Source organism: Cryptococcus neoformans, chromosome 1 (assembly GCF_000149385.1).
Source record: "Cryptococcus neoformans var. neoformans B-3501A chromosome 1, whole genome shotgun sequence".
Classification (NCBI taxonomy): domain Eukaryota; kingdom Fungi; phylum Basidiomycota; class Tremellomycetes; order Tremellales; family Cryptococcaceae; genus Cryptococcus; species Cryptococcus deneoformans.
The window spans coordinates 898,817-918,012 of NC_009177.1; the positions used below are offsets into that span (position 1 = coordinate 898,817).

The window sequence follows — 19,196 nt, forward strand, 5'->3', positions numbered from 1 at the left end:
GTGATGAACTGGGATGATGCGCGGTGGAGAGAATGTGTATAGACAGAGGTGTGCCACGTGTGATAATGCCGAGGAATGCCGCGGGATGTGACGCGCCGAGGTGTGCATCAACAACAACAGGTGAGAATGTCATGCACAGCTCAAGACACTCACACAGATCAGGACACCGCCTCTCTCCCCCCTCTCCCCACCAGCACTCCAACACCGCAGACCACCATGGGCAGCGCACTCAGCAGCTGTTGCAGCCCGAGGAGGAAGAACGCTTACGAGCCGCTCCTCCTCGAGACAGAGCGCGAGGCCGTCGCAGACCTCCTCCAGTACCTAGAAAGTCAGTACTGTATCCCCTTTACAGCCAAGATTGCTCCTCAACTGACGTGTCCCTATGCCCAGACCGATCCACTACCAACTTCTTCGCCGGCTCTCCTCTCGCAGCACTCACCACTTTGTCGTTCTCCGAGAACGTTGACCTCCAACGCTCGGCCGCCTTAGCGTTCGCGGAAATCACAGAGAAGGAGGTCAGAGAAGTCGGGAGAGATACCCTCGATCCCGTACTCTATTTGTTAAGCAGCCACGATCCCGAGGTGCAGAGAGCAGCCAGCGCTGCATTGGGCAATTTGGCCGTCAATGGTGAGCGATGATGCGTTTTCGTATGCCGCGGATCGCCAGCTAATATGCGGTACAGCCGAAAACAAGCTCTTAGTTGTGTCTCTTGGTGGTCTTGAACCGCTTATTCGACAAATGCTCAGCCCCAACGTGGAGGTGCAGTGCAATGCAGTTGGGTGCATCACCAACCTTGCCACCCATGGTACGTTCTTGCTGACCGCCGTATCGTTCGTGTCTCATAACCAAGCTATAGACGAAAATAAGACTCAAATCGCCAAATCTGGTGCATTGGTGCCTTTGACCCGGTTGGCCAAGTCAAAGGATATGCGAGTGCAGAGAAATGCCACTGGGGCGCTACTCAATATGACTCACTCCGGTACGCCTGCTTGTACCGCAGTGAGAATAATAATTAACTAGATTGAACTTCTTAGACGAGAACCGTCAACAGCTTGTCGCTGCGGGCGCCATTCCTGTTCTTGTCAGCCTTCTTAATTCGCCGGATACGGATGTCCAATATTACTGCACGACTGCTCTGAGTAACATTGCTGTCGACGGTAAGCTTAATCTAAACAACTGTACCCACAAAGCTAATTACTATCAGCTGCCAACCGAAAGAAGCTTGCTCAGTCTGAACCCAAGCTTGTTCAGAGCCTTGTCCAGCTCATGGATAGTCAGAGTTTGAAGGTTCAATGCCAAGCTGCTCTTGCTCTTCGTAACCTTGCCAGTGACAGTGCGCCCTTGTTCTTTCTAAACCGTATAGTTTACTGACTAATAGTAGGCAAATACCAACTCGAAATTGTCAAATTCGGCGGTCTTAAACCCCTTCTTCGTCTTCTTCACTCTTCCTATCTTCCCCTCATTCTCTCCGCCGCTGCTTGTGTCCGTAACGTGTCTATCCACCCTGCAAACGAATCTCCTATTATCGAGTCGGGCTTTCTCCAACCTCTAATTGAGCTCTTGTCTTTTGACGAAAATGAAGAAGTTCAATGTCATGCAATTTCAACTTTGCGGAATTTAGCTGCTAGTAGCGAGAAGAACAAGGGAGCGATTGTGGAAGCCGGAGCGGTGGAAAAGATAAAGTCTTTGGTCTTGACTGTTCCGCTGGCAGTGCAAAGTGAGATGACAGCTTGCGTTGCCGTCTTGGCGTTGAGTGGTAAGTAGGAGCACTACAGCTGGACAATTTTCTAATCACATCACAGACGATTTGAAACCGCAACTTCTGGAAATGGGAATCTGTGAAGTGCTTATCCCTTTGACTAATTCCCCTAGCGTTGAGGTACAAGGGAACAGCGCGGCAGCTTTGGGTAATCTCTCTTCCAAGGGTATGTTCACAAATCAATGGTCCCAGACGGTAGCTAATCATACGTAAAGCGGCCGAGGATTATGCGCCCTTCAACGCAGTATGGAACAAGCCCGACGGAGGATTGCATGCCTATCTCGTGAGATTCTTAAGTAGCGCGGATATCACCTTCCAACACATTGCTGTCTGGGTATGTGTACCTGCTCATGTCTTCATATGGCCACACACTAATCCCTGAACGTCAGACCATCGTGCAATTATTGGAGGCTGAAGATGAGCAACTGACCAACAACATTCGATCTTCGCCCATTTTGATATCTTCTATCCGTCAACTTGCCAAATCTCCTCCTCCTTCTCGTGCAGGCGGCGCCCCTCGCCACGATCCGAACGACCCTTCTGCTGGCTCATCGGAAGATGAATTCGAGGATGGATTAACAGATCAAGAAGGCGAAGGAGAGATTGTCAGCCTTGCTCGACGAATCTTGGATCTCACCGAAGTGGGGGAAGAAGGTGATGAGTTTGGTGAGAGAGCGGGTCGAAACGTGCCTGTCGGTAGCCATGGACAAGCCCCAGGGCAAGGGCAAACCAGTCAGGTTGGAAGCATGGGATCGGAGCACGCGGCACTGAGGGCCAGTGTGCACCGGGCGCTAAGCGGTGGAGGCAGAGATAGGTAATTGAGATCCGGGTAAACATGCAGTTTCCCGAGGAGATGAGATGTACTGAACGACGATTGTCATGCGTGGCAACAAAACACTTTGGAAAAAGACCGGAGTACCTAATGTATGTATAGCATAGTGTGATACGTTTTCCTTTCGAATTTTCTATCATATCGCAATAGTTTTAAGTGATGACCGAGTTTTTTCAAAATGCATGCAGTTATTAATAATAATTCTTACTTCCGAGCGAGGGGATATCGTACTTGTACTGCCGCCTCCACCGGCCGCCCCGTTACTGACGTGCTTGCTATGCAGCTGGTGTTGTTATTGACGAACGACAGGCTTTGCGTGTGTTCTCCAGGGTAAAAACGATATTTTAGCTAGCAACAGAACATTCTTAGGCCAATAGTAGTCCTGTCCATGCTTCCCCCAAAGAATTTCTTCCCCTCCCTCATCATCTTTCACCTCTTTCCTCTGCACTCACCTGTCACTTTTTTCGGCTTGATAGACGCGCCCTTTGGGCGCTTCAGCCGCAAGACTAGTAGATTAAACCTCAATGGTAAGTCATATTAAATCTTAACCATATCTTGGATCCATTTGACCATTACCGATTGCAAAGGGAACTTATCATGGGCCATCATGGAGCTCGTTTCTGTGGGTTTAGGCATCTCAGCACAGACTTGCTGGTATACTGTCTCCTGACAACGCCATTGAAAGCCTATAACCTTTTTGACGACAATCGTAAACAGCTCTCATCCTTCTTTGAATCGTCCCTCGAGAATACTCTCTGTAAGTCCTATCTACTATTGAGGACACAATTCCTTTGGGCTAACAATTATCAAGGGGCTGTATCTCGCGCATTATGCCCATCGGGCTATTATATCACCCCTGATACTTTCACCAAAAAGGTCGCCCCTCCATATCACTGTTGTTCTTGCGGCCATGTTGTTCAATCTTTTGTAAGATCCGTTTCGTGGGTATTTATTGGAGAAGCCATGTCAAATTAACAGAGGTGTAGGAATGGATATCTTTTAGCCGTTGGCTTGGCTTTCTACCCCCCAAAAGAGATCGGCTGGCAATTCGTTCTCGGTGTTGCTGGATGGGCAATAGGTTTTTTTGGGAATGTCTACCATGACGAAATGCTCAACGATCTCCGTAGACCGCCTACAAAAAGAATCGTGATGAGCCATCTTCCAGAAGATGACGCTTCCAAATTGGAAAGATACAAAGTGCCGAGAGGTGGGCTCTTTGAATGGGTCTCATTTCCGAATTACCTGTGTGAATGGTAAGCATCTGATCGTTCTCATTGCTGGATTTGCTTATGACTTGTGCAATACAGGCTTGAATGGACCTGCTGGTCTTTTGCCGCAAACCCATATCCATTCATCTCCGTTCCAGCCCTGCCCTACTTATTACGCGCCCCCGAATATAGGAATTCTCATACGGTGCTGTCCATTATATCAAACTTTTACTGGCCCTCCTGGCTGCTCGCTCCAAGTTGGGCATTTGTGCTTGCGGAGGTGACATCTATGTTGCCAAGAGCAATGAGAGGACATGCTTGGTACAAGGAAAAGTTCGGTAACAAGTACCCGAAAAGTAGGAAAGCAGCTATTCCGGGCATACTTTAGGTGATTATTGATTGTGGGGGGAAAATGATTAGGACAAAGAGCTGTGAGCTTAATATGCATGTAATGAAGTTATATTTCAATGACTACTGGCGCGTATTCTCCTTCTTCGTCCTCATCCTCTTCATCCACCCTATGGCTCAGTTCATCGATATCCCACTTCCACTTTTTCCACGCCGAATCGCGGAGAGCATTCCATAAAGATTTGAAAGATTGTCGTTCAAGTTCTGTCCAGGTTGTGCCCTCTTCGACCTCACCCCATATCGCAGATGCAAGGTTTTTGCGAAGGCTTTCAAGCTGATCAAGATAAAAGACATCCATTTCTGGAAGCTCTGTGTCAAATACTCCATCAGGCAGTGCTTCGATTTCTACTCGTAGAGTTTTGAGTAGTTCTTTATAAATTATTTTCATTCCTTCTCCCACATGGGCGTTAGGGTTTCGTTTAGGTGGGGAGAGGAAGGTAGATGGCGAAATAAGGAAGGATGAAGATTGACACAAAAGCGCCAGTATCCTTTGATACGCCAAAAGTGAAGAGTATGACGAGATTTGGAGGAAAAAAATGAATGACAGCTGAAGATGGCCCAAAAGTGCAGTTGGATCTAAATAAAACGTTAATGCTCGCCCGGTTTATATGCGCAAGTGTGACACCACACTCACTTCTATCAAGCTGTTCGTCAATCACGTTGCCCAATAGCCAGCTTTTATCTTTAGAGTACACTGTCACTTCTTCTCCGACCGCCCCATCTCTCCAACTCTTTTTGAGACTGAATCTTACAAACATTAAGCTCTTTGTGAAACCAAAATTCTGGCTCCTCCGTTTTATTTCTTCTAGCTTCTCTCGCATATCTCTTGTCAAAGTGTCTTCCTCTTGATCGATGACTGGCATTAAGCCATCTACTTTACCATCAGGACCGATGACAGACTGTAATATAGTAGGGGTAATGTGCGATGTGAGAGATTTCCACGCTTCAAATCTTTCGAACGGATAAGGCGCAAGTTCCTTGTCTAACGTTTTGAGATTATCATCCGATATGACCGTACCATTTTCGGGAAGGCTGATATTCTCTGTATCCTTATCATAATGAACAGCATATCTTTCTTTCGCTGAAAAGTTGCGAACGAACGCTTGGCGAATCGGAATGACAGAAGGCCCGGCTGTGGTGGATGAAGGTGGAGGAGACCAGGCGATGAAATGAAATCCTGGAGGAAGAAACTTGATGCCTGAGAATTTCCGCACGGTATGAAACCTATACGTCATAGATCAACATAAAATTCCCAAGAAGGTTATATGAAAGACCTACGTTCCGTCTATACCAAATTCACTGCCTTCTGGCAGATCAGTGATGATGAGAAAGCCACCAGCCTCCCATAATGCTTGCGCTTGTTCTGCGCTGAGCTGGTCCATTGGTGTGGCGTTTCAACCGTTTTGCACTAGTTCTTAATACTTTTAGCCTAATAGAGAAAGCGAAAAATAGAGTGATATGGGTAACTTGAAACAATGAAGAAACAACGAAAAATAAAGGACGGCGAGGCGACGAAATCCGGAGAAAACCAGTGACTGCGACTTGGTGCTGCTGCAATAGAGTCTTATCTTATCTCTCTGACAGATGTCAAACTGCCATAGGAATCCGTGACATATTCTGTAATGCATGGCTTATCCTTTCTTTTCAAGGGAAGATGAAAACGGGGCCCATCAATGGGATACATCTCGGCACAAATTGTACAGTACATTGATAATTCTACTATGATATGGATTGCAGTGTGTTGTCATGATGTTCAGGTTTTCTTCGACTCCTGCTTATCTTTCGCATTCAGTTCTACCTTCCCGTTGGCCTCGTCTTCACTCTCGCTTTCACTACTACTGCTCTCCGTACCATCAACATCGTCATCGCCATCGCTGTCGCTATCCGCTTCTTCATCAACGTCCTCTTGTTGACGTGTCAGCGATGCTGGAGGCTGTGTGGCGATAACAGGTCCCATGTCTCCTTTCGGATTTTCGGGGGCATCAAAGACTCCCAATCCCAGATCCTGTGTCGTCTGTCAGTGGATTCTGCACCTAATCCCTTGTAGGGATACTTAAGCATACCATGGAGATGTACTGGCCGCTTTGTCCCTTTTCTATATCGACCGAGTCTGGGTTCTCTCGAGCCTGAGCCAAGAGGGCGTCGTTGGATGCTTGGAACTGGGGAAGGAAAGCTCGAACTCTAGAGATCACTGGATAGGCCAGGAAAATGGGTCAATCATATGATGCTCTCGTTGCCAACGGAGTGAAGCAGATCAACTCACCATCACTTTCAGGGACACCATGCGGCCGGCTAGGCAAAGGATTTAAAGGGTTCATGGGTGTACTTTCTTGAGATCGGTTTGAAGTAGAGGTTATGGTTTGAAGGAGCTGGCCTGCCAGTTATCCGAGGTAAGTATGCTGGCCCGACCCCACTCTGAAACACGATACCTAATCGAGCTTCTCGATCTTGAGGGGATTCAACATCGAGTTTTTCTCTTTTGGGGCTGTTCGACGACATGACGTTGTAATTATGCTGTAAATTTTCCGTGTGTACGTTTGCTCTTGCGGGATTGGGGGCAAATTAGGATACAGCTTGCAATGCTAAGATGAAGACAACAAGAAAGTGAACATGCAAATCTTCGGAAATGAGACTTCGAGGGTGAACTGCCTCCACTTTTGATATTTGGTGCGGTACCCCACTTTTATCTTACCTTCAGCTTGCTATATAATTTATCTCTACGTTCGTCCAGCATTATATGATCCCAGGATAGTGCTTATATGGGAATGACGCGTCCATTAATACGCCAAGCCAAATCGCTCGCTTCTTTTACTCCAACAAATCTTCAAAGCCATCTGTCCAACCACCCCGTGCTACCCTTACATTTGCCTTCTCTTACTTCTGCCTGGCCGGCATTGACCAACTGGAAGTTGGAAAATGGATTACAGCGGCTGAGAGAGAAAATAGGAGAAGGTAGAGTAGCTGAAATCGAACTAGGAAAAAAGGGACGGAGCTACTTGCATAAGGAATGGCAACAGATACATATGCCTTTTGGTTTGTTTTCTACACTTGGGTGCGTTGATGACTCTGACGATGATTGCAGGCCTATTTCTAGATGCTTTCATATTCAATCTTATACCATCTTCGTCTCCTGCAGAACTACCAACAGCATATCTCGCCCAATCTGATTTGCTGGATTCCACGCCTCAATTATTAGACGATGTACCTGCCTTAACTCACTTTTATCAGGGTAAAGAGAAAAGCTTGTATAGGCGGACGATATGGATTGGCCCCAATGGTAGCTTTACCCCATTCCACAAAGATCCTTATGTAGGAATTTACTCGCAAAGTGGGTTACTTCTAACTACTCATCTAGCCGAGGCTGAGTTGAATTTCTTTTAGTCGTGGGCAGAAAAACATTCCACTTGTTACCACCTGATGCGTTCCCCTACCTGGATCTATCTCCTATCCCTCGACATGCCAATACATCCCAAATACCTGTCCCAGTCTCCCGGATAATATCTGGCGTATCGCCGAATGAGGACGTGCAGGATCTTCCTCAAGGGACGATGCAGAAGTGCAAAGAACAGCTTGAAAAAGCATTTTCCATACCGGGCGCATGTCAGGTCAACGTAGCCGCTGGTGACAGTGTGTTGATACCTGAAGGATGGTGGCATGCCGCTGAAGGTGTAGATGGACCTGGGGTTGGGGTCAATGCCTGGTTCAGATAGCGAATGCAGTGTATTGTCCATGCTATTGAGAGTAATATGGTAATAAACATGCCTCTCATACGACACAAGGCCATGAAATTGATCCCTTGCATCCATATCGTAAAAAATACAGCGGCACAGCAAAATGCAATCGTGCCGTCTCTCAAACACCCATCTCCTTCACCCCAATAACAACCTTGCAACCCTAATCCTGATCGCAAGCCATATACACCGAAATTAAATGAAGAAAGCGAGGTAGAGAGAAGAGAGGACAGTGGCACCGAGGACAGCGTAACCTGTTCGGTAGACACCCTTAATGGTAAGAGCTACAAATTGCATTAGTTCACATTTCAACGATTTTTCACGCCATCATGACCATCTCAATCGAAACTTTGCCGCTCTCGGTGTCTCATCCAAGAGAGTAAGAAAAAAACTCACCTTTTCCGATGTCCCAGTTCAAATGCCTCAAACCATTGTAGCAGTGAAAGGTAAAGGGAAGGGCGATGATGAACTTGGCGCTTCCCTTGAACCATCCAGGCAAGTCGTGCACGAGTTGAATGAGGTGGGCAGAGTCGATGACAGGGACAAGGGGGTGAAGTAGGTAGGCCATGGCGGAAAGGTAAAGGGCACCTCCAAAAGCGACACCGGTGATACGATGCAAACTGGAGAGATACCATGTGAGCTATGGACATATGTCAGCGATGTGAAATAAGATATGGCAGAGCAGGTCTATACAAACCTGAGGCTGGTAGATGGCCAAGTGAGGAGACGTAGGTCGGTGCTGCCTTTGGGAGTTAAGAAGGGCAATGCTCTCAGCGGCAGTCACGGACTCGGTGGAGGCGAGTCTGTTTATGGTCAGCACCTTTCGCATTGCTCCTCTATAGTAAACTTGTTGGTACACACCGTCGCTGGGCGAGCATGAGACCAGGAGTTGTCCGGAGGATTGAGGCTGGGAGAAGTCAGTTGATCATCGGTGTTTTGCGGCGCTGTGGATGTACGCACGCTTGTGGACTGCCCTGGCGAGGGAGTTGCGGAGGATGGAAGTGGACATTGGGGGCGAGTAGGCAAAGATGGAAAGAAGCACAGATGAGTTGACGTTGAGAGGCAGACGAAGATGCAGAGAATCGAAGATAATCCACCGAATCCCATTCGTCCAATACCCGGCGCCAATTATCAGGCTCATCCCACTTTCTTCCTCCGACTTCTTCCGATGCCTGTCCGATGCCCATATTATTCCCGGCATCTACATATTACTTTATCTACTTGCTATATGCATGCTCTATGTATATGTCTCTTCATGTATCCCACGTCCCACACACCTCGCACCCACCTTCCCGTACATCTCCAACACCTACTAATCTCATCTTATTCTGGACCGCCTCTACCAGCCCGTCCTCCAATTCCATCTCTCGCAACTGACGGCCGATGTCTTCGCGAATATCGTCAAGGTTGCCAGATATATTGACAAATGTGAATATGGGGGAATGAACAGAATTAGGATCGCTAGTATCACACAGCTCAGGTCAGCCTTGGAGATTATTTAGCCAAGTCTACTCAACTCACACAAAGTGCCTTGCCCGTCTTTCTCCAAAATACTTTTTGCAGAAGTTCACGATGGACCAATGGTGATCCTCCCAACATGTATATGTACCTTTTATCTGATGAGGCTTAAGATACATGGTCACCTGTTCCGCATGGATACCAGATGGTTTATCCAGTAGGATGAGATCGCTAGGGTACCCTTGATGGAGTACGAGCGATTTCACTCTTGTTTCAAGGTATCCTGCTATTCTGCCGTAGGTATCGAGAGAGTTTGGTGATAGATGGAAACACAATGAAGGGTTATCTGGCCATGCACTGCCAAGAGTATCTAGTATCGCACCCCAGGAAAGTCCATCCCGACAGACTTTGGGGAGAGATGAAGGCCCAAAACTAATTCGCCGTAGTTGTGGGAAAAGAATGTTGTATGGTCCACATGGATCTTGTGTTGCTATCTCTGATGTAGATATGCTTTTTTGATAGCGTTTTAGCTCCATGACGGCTTCAGAAGTTGCTATAATCGATTCTGCATCATCGAATCGCATTGCTTTGACGTTACCGAACAGCTCGAGTTTTTGCAGCATAGTCTTTCTCGGTTGAGAAACGGTAGTATGGTTGCTTTGGTCTTGATCTTCGATGCTGCGGACGAAAAAGCACCTTTCTTTGTTTTCTTCCAAGTCAAACCCCTTGAAAAACGAGGCCGCTGCAGAAGAGGACAGTTCCACCCTTTCATATAACCCCGATTCGCACTCGGCCAAGATAAATCGGCAAGTGCAGAGCAAATTGATGAGCTCCGGGATTGAACTTATTTGCTTGAGCATATGAATGATTTGCAGTTGAATCTCAGGAGGAAGGCGGGCAATGCTGGTGGCAGGTCGTGAAGAACTGGTCATTGTGTGTGGTGATTATGTTTCTTAAGACTGGAACCGGGCGTTGCCTGAAAGAATGAGGATACTAATGATCGAAGTTATAGGCTCTTGTCTCGCTATAGTCAAGGGGGAAGCATTAATAATTACTGACATTCACAAAAGACGCCAAAAGGCGCCAAGACTCACAACAAGAAGCTTTGTTTGGCCGGTTTTCAAACGGCGAGTTCCTTCCAGAACAGATGGGATCGGATATTCGGATTATTTGTGTAATGACTGTGGAGTAATGAGATAGTTTGCGGGAGCGTAGGGGATGGTGTAGAAAAAGAGAGTAAAAGTCATAAGAGAGCAAAGGAAGATCAGAAAATCAGCAGAGACTGACCGGAACTTATCGCATCGAAAAAAGCCCTCTTATCAGATAACGAGTCTCGGCCCATTAAATTCGCATTTAATTTCATATTTACAACTTTTTACTCGTAATAAACTATATTTACTTTTATTTAATTACTAATCGCTATTAAATACTTTCAAATTTGATACTCATAATTTGAAATGACAGGCGTGATTTTTTATTGCCGGTGCGGTCATCATCAGCAGCAGCGGCGGCGGCGGCGGCGGCGGCGGGGTTTATTTATTTACTAGTGACGATCGGGCGATGCCCAGATAATGACTTACTCACGCGAGCCAACGGTCCACGTTCTAGCAACTTGGATACCCGTGCGCAGACCAAGGAAAACGAAAGAAGAGTCTTGATTGGGGACATTGAAAAGTCTAAAGGCATCTATACTGTGCATCATGTACTGTACATTATTGGAATAACCCCTTACAACAGCAGAATATCACAACTCCATATCATCCACACTGGTCTTCTCTTCTGCTTCCATAGTCTGCCTCACGGGCTCTGAACCAGCTCGTCTTCCTCTACGCTGAACGACCGTCCAGCCATCTTCCTCTTCCTCTTCTCTCACAATCTCTAGACTCCCGCTTCTCCCTGAATGAGGTTTTGAAGTGGTTGATGATGTTGAAGACGCAATTGTTTCAGGGTTAGAAGACAGCTTGCCCCTTTTGACAGGCCCAAGAGGGCTAACAAAGTCGAATTTACCAGCTTTCACTTCCGACAGTAGCGTTGCGCTGCCGAAACTCGGAGGAGCCGTCTCATCACCAGAGGGTAGAATCTTGGGAGGTGTATAGGTGCGTCTCGAAGCGGGGCTGAGATCACTTACGAAAGCGTGAACGCGTCTCTTCTCCCTGGTTGGTGTCCTCCGAGGAGAGCTGGGGCGAATGGTATTGGACAGAGAGGGGCGAATATACGACGCCACAGATGAGGCAGCACTTCGAGGCGGGGTGCGTGGAAAGGTCGGAGTGGTTGGGCCAAAAATGGTCAAACAGGGGTCAGAGCTGGCGTTGACACTGTTTTCGTTACGCGGTACAGTGCGGCGCTTTTTTGGACAACCGAAAAGGGATCCCATCTCCTCTTCACAAGGATCGGCACATCCCTGACTTTCATACACTGGCGTCGATGTCGATCTGGCCACTTCTCTCAGTCGTTTTTCCCTCTCTTCCGCGGTGGATCGAAGCTTTTCTACGCGTCTTTCGCCCATGACCCAGTTAACTTGTTTATTCCATGCTTCTTTCTCGGCTTTGAATCTGGCTTTGGACTCTTCGTCAATGACACAAGGATGAAGACGATTATGGGCCGCCAGCGTTTCACGTGCCGACGCCAACATGTCAAACGTAGTCGGGTTGGCGGCGTGATGATAGGCACTTAGTAGGGCAGTGGAGGCCATTAAAGGAGGGTTCGCGCGGAGATGGAATGGGATGAGACGAGATTTGACGGTGATCGACCTGTGATAATTTAGCGCGAAGGTTGTTTTTGGATATGGTACAGGTTGACATACGGAGGCATATCTTCATTATAAATGCGGACTGGGAAGAAATGATTGCCTCTGGGGACGGTACGGCCTTGGAAAAAGATTTTCTTGTCGATAATCTATAGGACCGTCAGCATACAAGCCACTCTCTAGGCTTTCTTTTGGCACACCTTTGCAGGCCAGAGGCCGTCTTCAAAAGTGTCCACCAGGACAACGTCGCCAGCTTTCGGAGTCCATTTTCGCCACTCATGTTCTTCCTCGGGTGTTAAACTGTGGGTTACCACTGCACCTGGATATGAAGCGGGCAACGGTCTCCCATTGCTGTCTGCCCTCTCTCCCACTAACGGGGTAAGATTAACGGTCGCCGCTATGTAGGCTAAAGTCCACTTGCCTTGATTGCCATCCACACCATTCTGTTCCATTCCGTCGCGGTCAGCTTCCGCCGTGCCCTCTTTCACTTCCATTTTTTTCGCGCCACATGTCAGCTCGTCCATGCTCTTGATGACCCAGTATCTGCTGACAGCCTCCTCCCACCTGGCCTTGACGACACCGTCATTGAGTTTTACGCCAGCACATGCCTCGAACTTTGCGGCGACAGAGTTGAGGCGTGTGAAGGTGTCGCATACGAGGAGATCGAGGGCCGCGTCGAGGGAGGAGAGGGGGGGCGGGGGATTCGGGAGGTGGTCCGAGGGATTCGATTTGCGTTTTGGCATTGGCGGGGGTGGCGGGGAAGGGCAGCATTCTTGGTCAGCGAGTATCAAGTAAAGCCCCCGTCGGATCCTTGCGGGGCCCCACCCACTCCCACCTTTTGAACGTCTTTTTTGTTCCTCCTTTCGTTCTTCGTCCCCCTGCGTGATCCGTCCACTTCCAGCCTCTAATTATCCACTAGTCCCCACTAGCTCCTTACTAGCCCGCCCGCCACTCCGCCGCCCTTGCCCATGGCGAAGAAAAAGCTCTCCCTCAAGCGTAAGCCACACCCCGGCGTCCCCCGCTGACCGCCAGCCCAGAACAGGGGCTTTGCAACCACTTCCCTCCCCAAAAAGGCGGCCCCGCCACCTGCTCCACCACCCGCGGACTCCCCGCCCGCCCCGCCACCCCAGGCCCCCCCGTCCTCCTCGCCACCTCCCGCCGACTGGGAGCACGAGGAAGGTGCGGAGGAAGCCGCCCTCCAGAGTCTCGTCGACAGGCTGCAGGACAAGGCTGAAAAGGAAGTCGCCCGCATAGTAAAGGTACGATCATGCCCTCCACCAAAAATGCAGATCTTACAGCCATGATGTTCAGGCCATTGAATACGACTCTCGTCTGGCAGCCTCGTTCCCCAAGCTTGATATCAACCAGGCCATCCGAGATACCGCCCTTGAGTTGGCATTGGAGGAAGAGAAAGCAGCCTGCCAAGGTGAATGGCATCCAAGACACGCAGAAAGAATCTCACTGAACGACCTTTCGCAGATACCGATCATCCTCCCGTCGTGACCTTTCCATCGACCACCGTTTCAGACTCAGATAAAGGACTGTTGCGGTACTTTGTCGCTTATCACGTTCTTCAAAATCTCGGCTTCCGACAAGAGAGGATTGAGCAATGCCTCCTACAAGGTATAAAAGAGGGAGAGGGCTGGGAAGAAGCTCTTGAATGGGTGTGTCTGGTCGGCAAAAGGCTTTCATTACTGACAAATGTTACAGATGTGGTTGCATCTCAGCGAGGATGAGTGCCTCCAACGAGGAGAGTATGAAAGGACAACCGGTACGCTTTGCTAGGTGAAGGAATGGACTGACCTTGATTTTCAATTTTTTAGAGCCCAGTATAACTGAGAATCAGGAATCACTCGTTCCCGCCATTGAACCGGACGTTGAACCTATCGCTCAGCCCGCGCAGTCTTCAAGACCCACACGAACCGCACTGCAGGCCACTGACGCCAGCACCGAAGCTCGCACCACGGCCCACAAATCACTATTTCAAAGTCAAGATACATCGGATACCGAGTCTGACTCTGGAACTGAAGACGAATACCACATCAACGAGCAATGGGCAAAATTGCAGTTGGAACTTGATACCCTTCGTATGGCGTCTGGAGAAGGGAAAAAAGGTAAAAAGGGAAAGGGTAACCAAGTCATACTGGAAACGCCGGAGATAAGAAGGCTCAAGGACAAGATTGGCAAAGTGGAAAAGGAGTACATGTTTACTCGCAAGAATGCCGGTGCGTTCCTTACAAACCTTTATGTGCATCCATTCTAACTTACATGTAGATGCTATACTCAAAGTTTTGAGAAATCAAAGAGATGTCGCAGCCATTGCCGCCAAGTTCAAGGGCGCTTCCATTCAGGACGCTGATCAGACCGAAACCGATTCTCCTTCGGGAAATACTCAAGGTGATTCGATTGTAGAGGAAAAGACTAACCTTATGGATGGGTCGTCTGACGAGGAGGGAGATCTTTTTGGTGGTATGCTGGACGAGCCCACTACTCTCCCCGGTACACCGGCTGAAACATCGACTTCAACACACATTACAGTCCGATCCATGCCCATCCCAAAGCAAATGTCATTTGCTGGTACCATTCCGAAAAACGTTCTCAAAGCAGCCCTCGCCAAACAGACAAAGCAGGTTGTCATATCGTATGTCAACTTATCTGGTGCCAGTCGCGCCGCAAGGGCTGGCCTGGAAATTGGTTGGCAAGGAGGTGGAAGGAAGGTCTGGAAGATGGATGATATTGCTTGTGATGATATGGTTGAGGCGGAGAACTATGTGTCGACACTCGCACTCTCGGATTTAGAGGCAGAAAAAACCGTTGCAGGAGTTAACTGGAGGACAATGCCGCCCTCATACAGAGAATTATGGGAAGAGCTGAAGGTGAAGAGGCAAGAAAGAGAGGACGAAAGTAGAAGGGGCATTTGGAAGATGATTAAGGGCATATGGGATAAGAAGGCCGTTGAAGCGACTGCAGAGAAGAACGACACGTCAAAACCTAGCACTAGCAATACTCCGATTGACCCACCTGCGAGGCCGGCGAAAGAGAAGGAAGACGTCATTATTCAAAAGCTTCAAGATGATTTTGCCAAACGAAAAGAGTCATCAGCGTACCAGACAATGCTTACTCAGCGCAACACACTTCCGATCGCTTCATTCCGTGATCAAATCATTTCCACTTTGGACACCAATCAGATCTTGGTGTTTAGCGGTGAGACTGGTTGCGGTAAATCTACTCAACTACCGTCCTTCATCCTCGAAGACCAACTGGCCAGGGGAAAGCCTTGTAAAATAGTCGTGACCGAGCCTCGACGTATCAGTGCTATTTCCTTGGCTCAACGAGTATCCCAGGAACTGGGCGATGCCCCAGGTGCGGTTGGCACCTCATCCTCGCTTGTTGGCTACAGCATTCGTCTGGAATCGAAAACTTCGGCCAATACTCGTCTGTCATTCGTGACGAATGGTATTGCACTTCGTATGCTTGAGTCTGGTTCCAGCGGTAGTTCCAGAGGCACCGCATTTGACGAAGTCACACATATCATCGTGGACGAAGTCCATGAACGTTCAATCGAGTCAGACTTTTTGCTCATCGTTTTGAAGAATCTTTGTGAAGCAAGGAAAGATCTCAAGGTTGTTTTAATGTCAGCCACCGTAGATGCTGAGAAAATTTCGGCCTTTTTCGGAGGTTGCCCTTTCATGTCCGTACCTGGAAGAACGTTCCCTGTCACTGTGCAATATCTTGAAGACGCTGTTGAGCTCGCTGGGTGGCACATCGACGGATCTTCTCCATATGCCATTCGAGGCAAGAAATTCAAGCCAGCGAGTCAAATGGTGGAGTGGAACGAAGAAGGGGCTAAATCTGATTCGGATCCAGACGATGAAGACGAGGAAACAGCGTTTAACCCTGCAAAGCTGTCGTCAAACAAGTACTCTGCTCAGACAGTCGACACTATCAATATTCTGGATTCTCGATTAATTCCATATGATCTCATCGTCTTGCTGCTCGAGAAGATTTGCTTTGAAGCTGCCGATTATGTGCCCTTTTCTCAGGCAACTTTGGTATTCATGCCGGGCCTGGCTGAAATTAGAAAGCTGAACGACATGCTGCTCGCCCATCCAAAATTCGGCAGTACGGACTTTGTGGTGTGGCCTTTACATTCCAGTATTTCTTCCGAGGGGCAGAGTGCGGTATTCAAGAGGCCTCCGGAAGGAGTGAGGAAGATTGTAATCTGTGAGTCATAGTTGTGAATTGTTGAATTTCACTAACTTTTCTGATCTAGCTACCAACATTGCAGGTGAGGACAACAAAAAGTCTCCAATGACAAGCGCATTCTAACCTGATTCTTTTCCCAGAAACTGGTGTTACCATCCCAGATATCACATGCGTTATCGACACAGGAAAGCAGCGTGAAATGCGGTGAGTTTTATCCACAACCGTTTCTTCCCAGAAATTCATTATGATGTTCTTTAGCTATGACGAGAAGCGACAGCTTTCGCGATTTGTCGAATCGTATGTTGCAAGAAGCAACGCTAAACAACGTCGCGGACGAGCCGGTCGTGTTCAGGAAGGCCTTGCGTTCCATTTGTTCACCAAGGCCAGACATGATACGCAGGCAGGTTTATTTGAAATTACTATCAGGAAAATTCGGCTTATTCATTGTAGCTTCCTGATCATCCTATTCCCGAGATGCTTAGGCTCTCTCTCCAAGACCTTGCTCTTCGTATCAAAATTCTCAAAGTACCTCTCGGCAAGACTGTTGAATCTGTCTTGTTGCAGGCGCTTGATCCGCCTTCGTCGATCAACATTCAACGTGCTATCGCTTCTCTAGTTGAGGTCAAAGCGCTCACGCCAAATGAGGAGATCACACCCTTAGGACGGCTACTTTCCAAACTCCCCATGGACGTCCATCTCGGAAAGTTTCTACTTGTGGCCGCTATGCTTGGATGCCTAGACCCGGCTTTGACAATTGCAGCAACGTTAAACTCCAAAAGCCCATTTGTGACTCCGTTTGGCTTTGAGTCGCAGGCCAGAGCTGCTAAGCGGAGTTTTGCCATTGGTAGGTCTGGATGTGTTAAGCATGTAAATTTTCGTAGCTCAGTCGAGACTTTTCTTTTTAGGAAATAACGACTTTTTCACTATTGCAAACGTCTTTGCAAGCTGGAGAAGAGCTTCTGACAATCCCCACTTTGTGAGAACTTTTTGTAAGAAAAACTTTGTATCTCATCAGGTCTGTCATATATCTCTCAATCTATGACTTTTATGTTGAAATACTGATTTTGCGGATATAGAACCTGCAACAAATTGAGGAACTCAGACAGCAACTTCTTGCGTAAGTTTACTCGGCTAGTATTGATATGAAGTCCCGACACTCATGGGTGCATATAGATACCTCATTGATACATCTTTTGTCGATGCTACGCCTGCTCAGAGGCAGGCGATCAGCCAGTGAGTGCCAAGTGATGACTTCCAGTGCGAGCATAAGATTAATCGAAGTCGGATTTCAGGGGCCGCTTCTCTCGTGGCGTGCGAACCAAATTTGTTCCTGTGCCTCCGGAATTGAACATCAATGGAGAGGATCTGAAAGTAGTTGGAGCGGCCCTGGTTTCCGGTCTGTACCCCAAACTGCTAGCTCTCGATGCTTCTGGCGGCATGAAAACCATAACAAACCAGCAACCAGTCGCAATTGTACGTTGTTTGTGCACTTCACGTGGACTGCAAAAATCTGACAGCAATCACAGCACCCAAGTTCCGTCAACTTTAAAGTTCACAAGGGCGAGTTTGGTTCAAATTATCTGGCATACTTTACCATCATGCATTCCAAGAGATTGTATGCCTGGGAAACGGGACCAGTGGACGACGCGGCGCTGGCGTTGCTATGTGGTGATATTGCAGACTTCAAGGTATGTCATGGTCCGTTGTTGTTGTAATAGAGGACTGACTTTTAGCCACGGACAGGTATCAGCGTCCTCATTCATTCTTGACAGGAAGATCAAATACAGCTTGTCGCCCAAGACGTCCATCGCTATCAAACTGATTCGAGAGCAATTTTATCAGGTAATGTCATTGCGCTTTAGAGGAAAGAAACTGTCAGACAACCAACAAAGATGGTTTGAGCTTGGTCTCAAGTGTCTCGCAGCTGGACTGCAAGACGAGGAGGCGGCGAAAATTTGTGTGGTATAGAATATGTAGCACGTTTTTCACAGTTCCGCAATACAACGATGCATTGTAGCATGACATTGGGATGAGTTTCATTCCAACTAATATTCACGTGTACAATGGAAGTTCTACAGCTACAGAGATCATTACAATAGTTCGTTTTAACAGTATTCTGATCTATCCTACGATGTACGGCTAAATCGACAAAAAGTTCTGAAAGACTATGATTTCTCCTTGCCTTTGCCAGTTCCATTCGGTTGTACGTCGTACTTGTTGGGCTTATGGGCATGGTCCGAATGGTCACACTTATGAGAATGGTGATGTCGACGTGGCTTCCGCAATGGTCTGTCTCAGACAATGGTGCATCAGCAAATCGCTTTGAGACACGGAGCAAATGCGCTAACCTGGCACGACCATCGCCAGCTCCGCCGTCCGATTCTGAGCTCTCCTCCTCTTCCACATTTGGGTCGTCCTTCAGTCTATGACGATGACTGTTACTACCTCTGGAAGGACGGCGATCCGTTTCTGAAGATGATCCATCCGATGACGATTCATCTGAAGATGATTCGTCAAATGCCCGTGGCTTGTGATAAATGCAGCATACTGTTCATGGTTAGTGAATGGCGGGTCTGTTGGCCAAGGCCCCGGTCACGAGTCGTTCGATGGATCTCGAGCAAGGGCAGGCAGCGGATAGGACTCACTCTTGGACTTTTTCTTTCCGAGACCCTCATTATCAACTGTCTCTTCTGTCCACACGACGCGGCGCTCTGTTGAAGCGCCTGCTCTGAGATGGAGGACGGTTTGGGGCGGAGTGTCTGTGGGAGTAGTATGTGTCTGGGTGAGGGTGAGGGTGGATGTGCGGGAGGGCGGGGAGCGTTGTGCTGTGGACATTGTGTGCGAGTTG

General features: G+C 48.2%; 9 protein-coding genes across 9 annotated transcripts; 4 read left to right on the forward strand and 5 right to left on the reverse strand.

Moving 5' to 3' along the window:
• Nucleotides 1-126: 126 nt before the first annotated feature.
• On the forward strand, nt 127-2,577 carry CNBA3360 (hypothetical protein; the record flags this gene model as incomplete). Its single annotated transcript, XM_773243.1, has 10 exons — nt 127-328; nt 391-627; nt 683-805; nt 857-979; nt 1,035-1,157; nt 1,205-1,333; nt 1,382-1,756; nt 1,803-1,925; nt 1,975-2,093; nt 2,149-2,577. 10 exons carry the CDS (start codon nt 127-129, stop codon nt 2,575-2,577), a joined length of 1,983 nt encoding a protein of 660 aa, XP_778336.1.
• Nucleotides 2,578-3,188: 611 nt separating this feature from the next.
• Nucleotides 3,189-4,187, forward strand: CNBA3370 (hypothetical protein; the record flags this gene model as incomplete). The annotated part of the gene is made up of 5 exons (XM_773244.1): nt 3,189-3,213; nt 3,277-3,348; nt 3,403-3,518; nt 3,570-3,844; nt 3,899-4,187. The coding sequence occupies 5 exons, from the start codon at nt 3,189-3,191 to the stop codon at nt 4,185-4,187; spliced, it is 777 nt and encodes a 258-aa protein (XP_778337.1).
• Nucleotides 4,188-4,256: 69 nt separating this feature from the next.
• Nucleotides 4,257-5,589, reverse strand: CNBA3380 (hypothetical protein; the record flags this gene model as incomplete). Its single annotated transcript, XM_773245.1, has 3 exons — nt 4,257-4,783; nt 4,842-5,431; nt 5,486-5,589. 3 exons carry the CDS (start codon nt 5,587-5,589, stop codon nt 4,257-4,259), a joined length of 1,221 nt encoding a protein of 406 aa, XP_778338.1.
• Nucleotides 5,590-7,230: 1,641 nt separating this feature from the next.
• Nucleotides 7,231-7,917, forward strand: CNBA3390 (hypothetical protein; the record flags this gene model as incomplete). Its single annotated transcript, XM_773246.1, has 3 exons — nt 7,231-7,240; nt 7,290-7,535; nt 7,589-7,917. 3 exons carry the CDS (start codon nt 7,231-7,233, stop codon nt 7,915-7,917), a joined length of 585 nt encoding a protein of 194 aa, XP_778339.1.
• A 216-nt stretch (nt 7,918-8,133) lies between these two features.
• CNBA3400 (hypothetical protein) lies at nt 8,134-9,079 on the reverse strand (the record flags this gene model as incomplete). The annotated part of the gene is made up of 5 exons (XM_773247.1): nt 8,134-8,222; nt 8,335-8,578; nt 8,636-8,741; nt 8,800-8,845; nt 8,899-9,079. 5 exons carry the CDS (start codon nt 9,077-9,079, stop codon nt 8,134-8,136), a joined length of 666 nt encoding a protein of 221 aa, XP_778340.1.
• Nucleotides 9,080-9,191: 112 nt separating this feature from the next.
• CNBA3410 (hypothetical protein) lies at nt 9,192-10,328 on the reverse strand (the record flags this gene model as incomplete). Its single annotated transcript, XM_773248.1, has 2 exons — nt 9,192-9,399; nt 9,460-10,328. The coding sequence occupies 2 exons, from the start codon at nt 10,326-10,328 to the stop codon at nt 9,192-9,194; spliced, it is 1,077 nt and encodes a 358-aa protein (XP_778341.1).
• An 812-nt stretch (nt 10,329-11,140) lies between these two features.
• CNBA3420 (hypothetical protein) lies at nt 11,141-12,885 on the reverse strand (the record flags this gene model as incomplete). Its single annotated transcript, XM_773249.1, has 4 exons — nt 11,141-12,146; nt 12,200-12,291; nt 12,343-12,512; nt 12,564-12,885. 4 exons carry the CDS (start codon nt 12,883-12,885, stop codon nt 11,141-11,143), a joined length of 1,590 nt encoding a protein of 529 aa, XP_778342.1.
• Nucleotides 12,886-13,110: 225 nt separating this feature from the next.
• CNBA3430 (hypothetical protein) lies at nt 13,111-18,316 on the forward strand (the record flags this gene model as incomplete). Its single annotated transcript, XM_773250.1, has 17 exons — nt 13,111-13,138; nt 13,175-13,401; nt 13,454-13,568; nt 13,622-13,806; nt 13,853-13,913; nt 13,966-14,367; nt 14,417-16,366; nt 16,416-16,430; nt 16,489-16,552; nt 16,620-16,752; nt 16,799-17,192; nt 17,254-17,363; nt 17,425-17,465; nt 17,522-17,581; nt 17,641-17,821; nt 17,875-18,036; nt 18,092-18,316. 17 exons carry the CDS (start codon nt 13,111-13,113, stop codon nt 18,314-18,316), a joined length of 4,353 nt encoding a protein of 1,450 aa, XP_778343.1.
• Nucleotides 18,317-18,513: 197 nt separating this feature from the next.
• Nucleotides 18,514-19,183, reverse strand: CNBA3440 (hypothetical protein; the record flags this gene model as incomplete). Its single annotated transcript, XM_773251.1, has 3 exons — nt 18,514-18,637; nt 18,697-18,895; nt 18,994-19,183. The coding sequence occupies 3 exons, from the start codon at nt 19,181-19,183 to the stop codon at nt 18,514-18,516; spliced, it is 513 nt and encodes a 170-aa protein (XP_778344.1).
• Between the last annotated feature and the right edge of the window lie 13 nt (nt 19,184-19,196).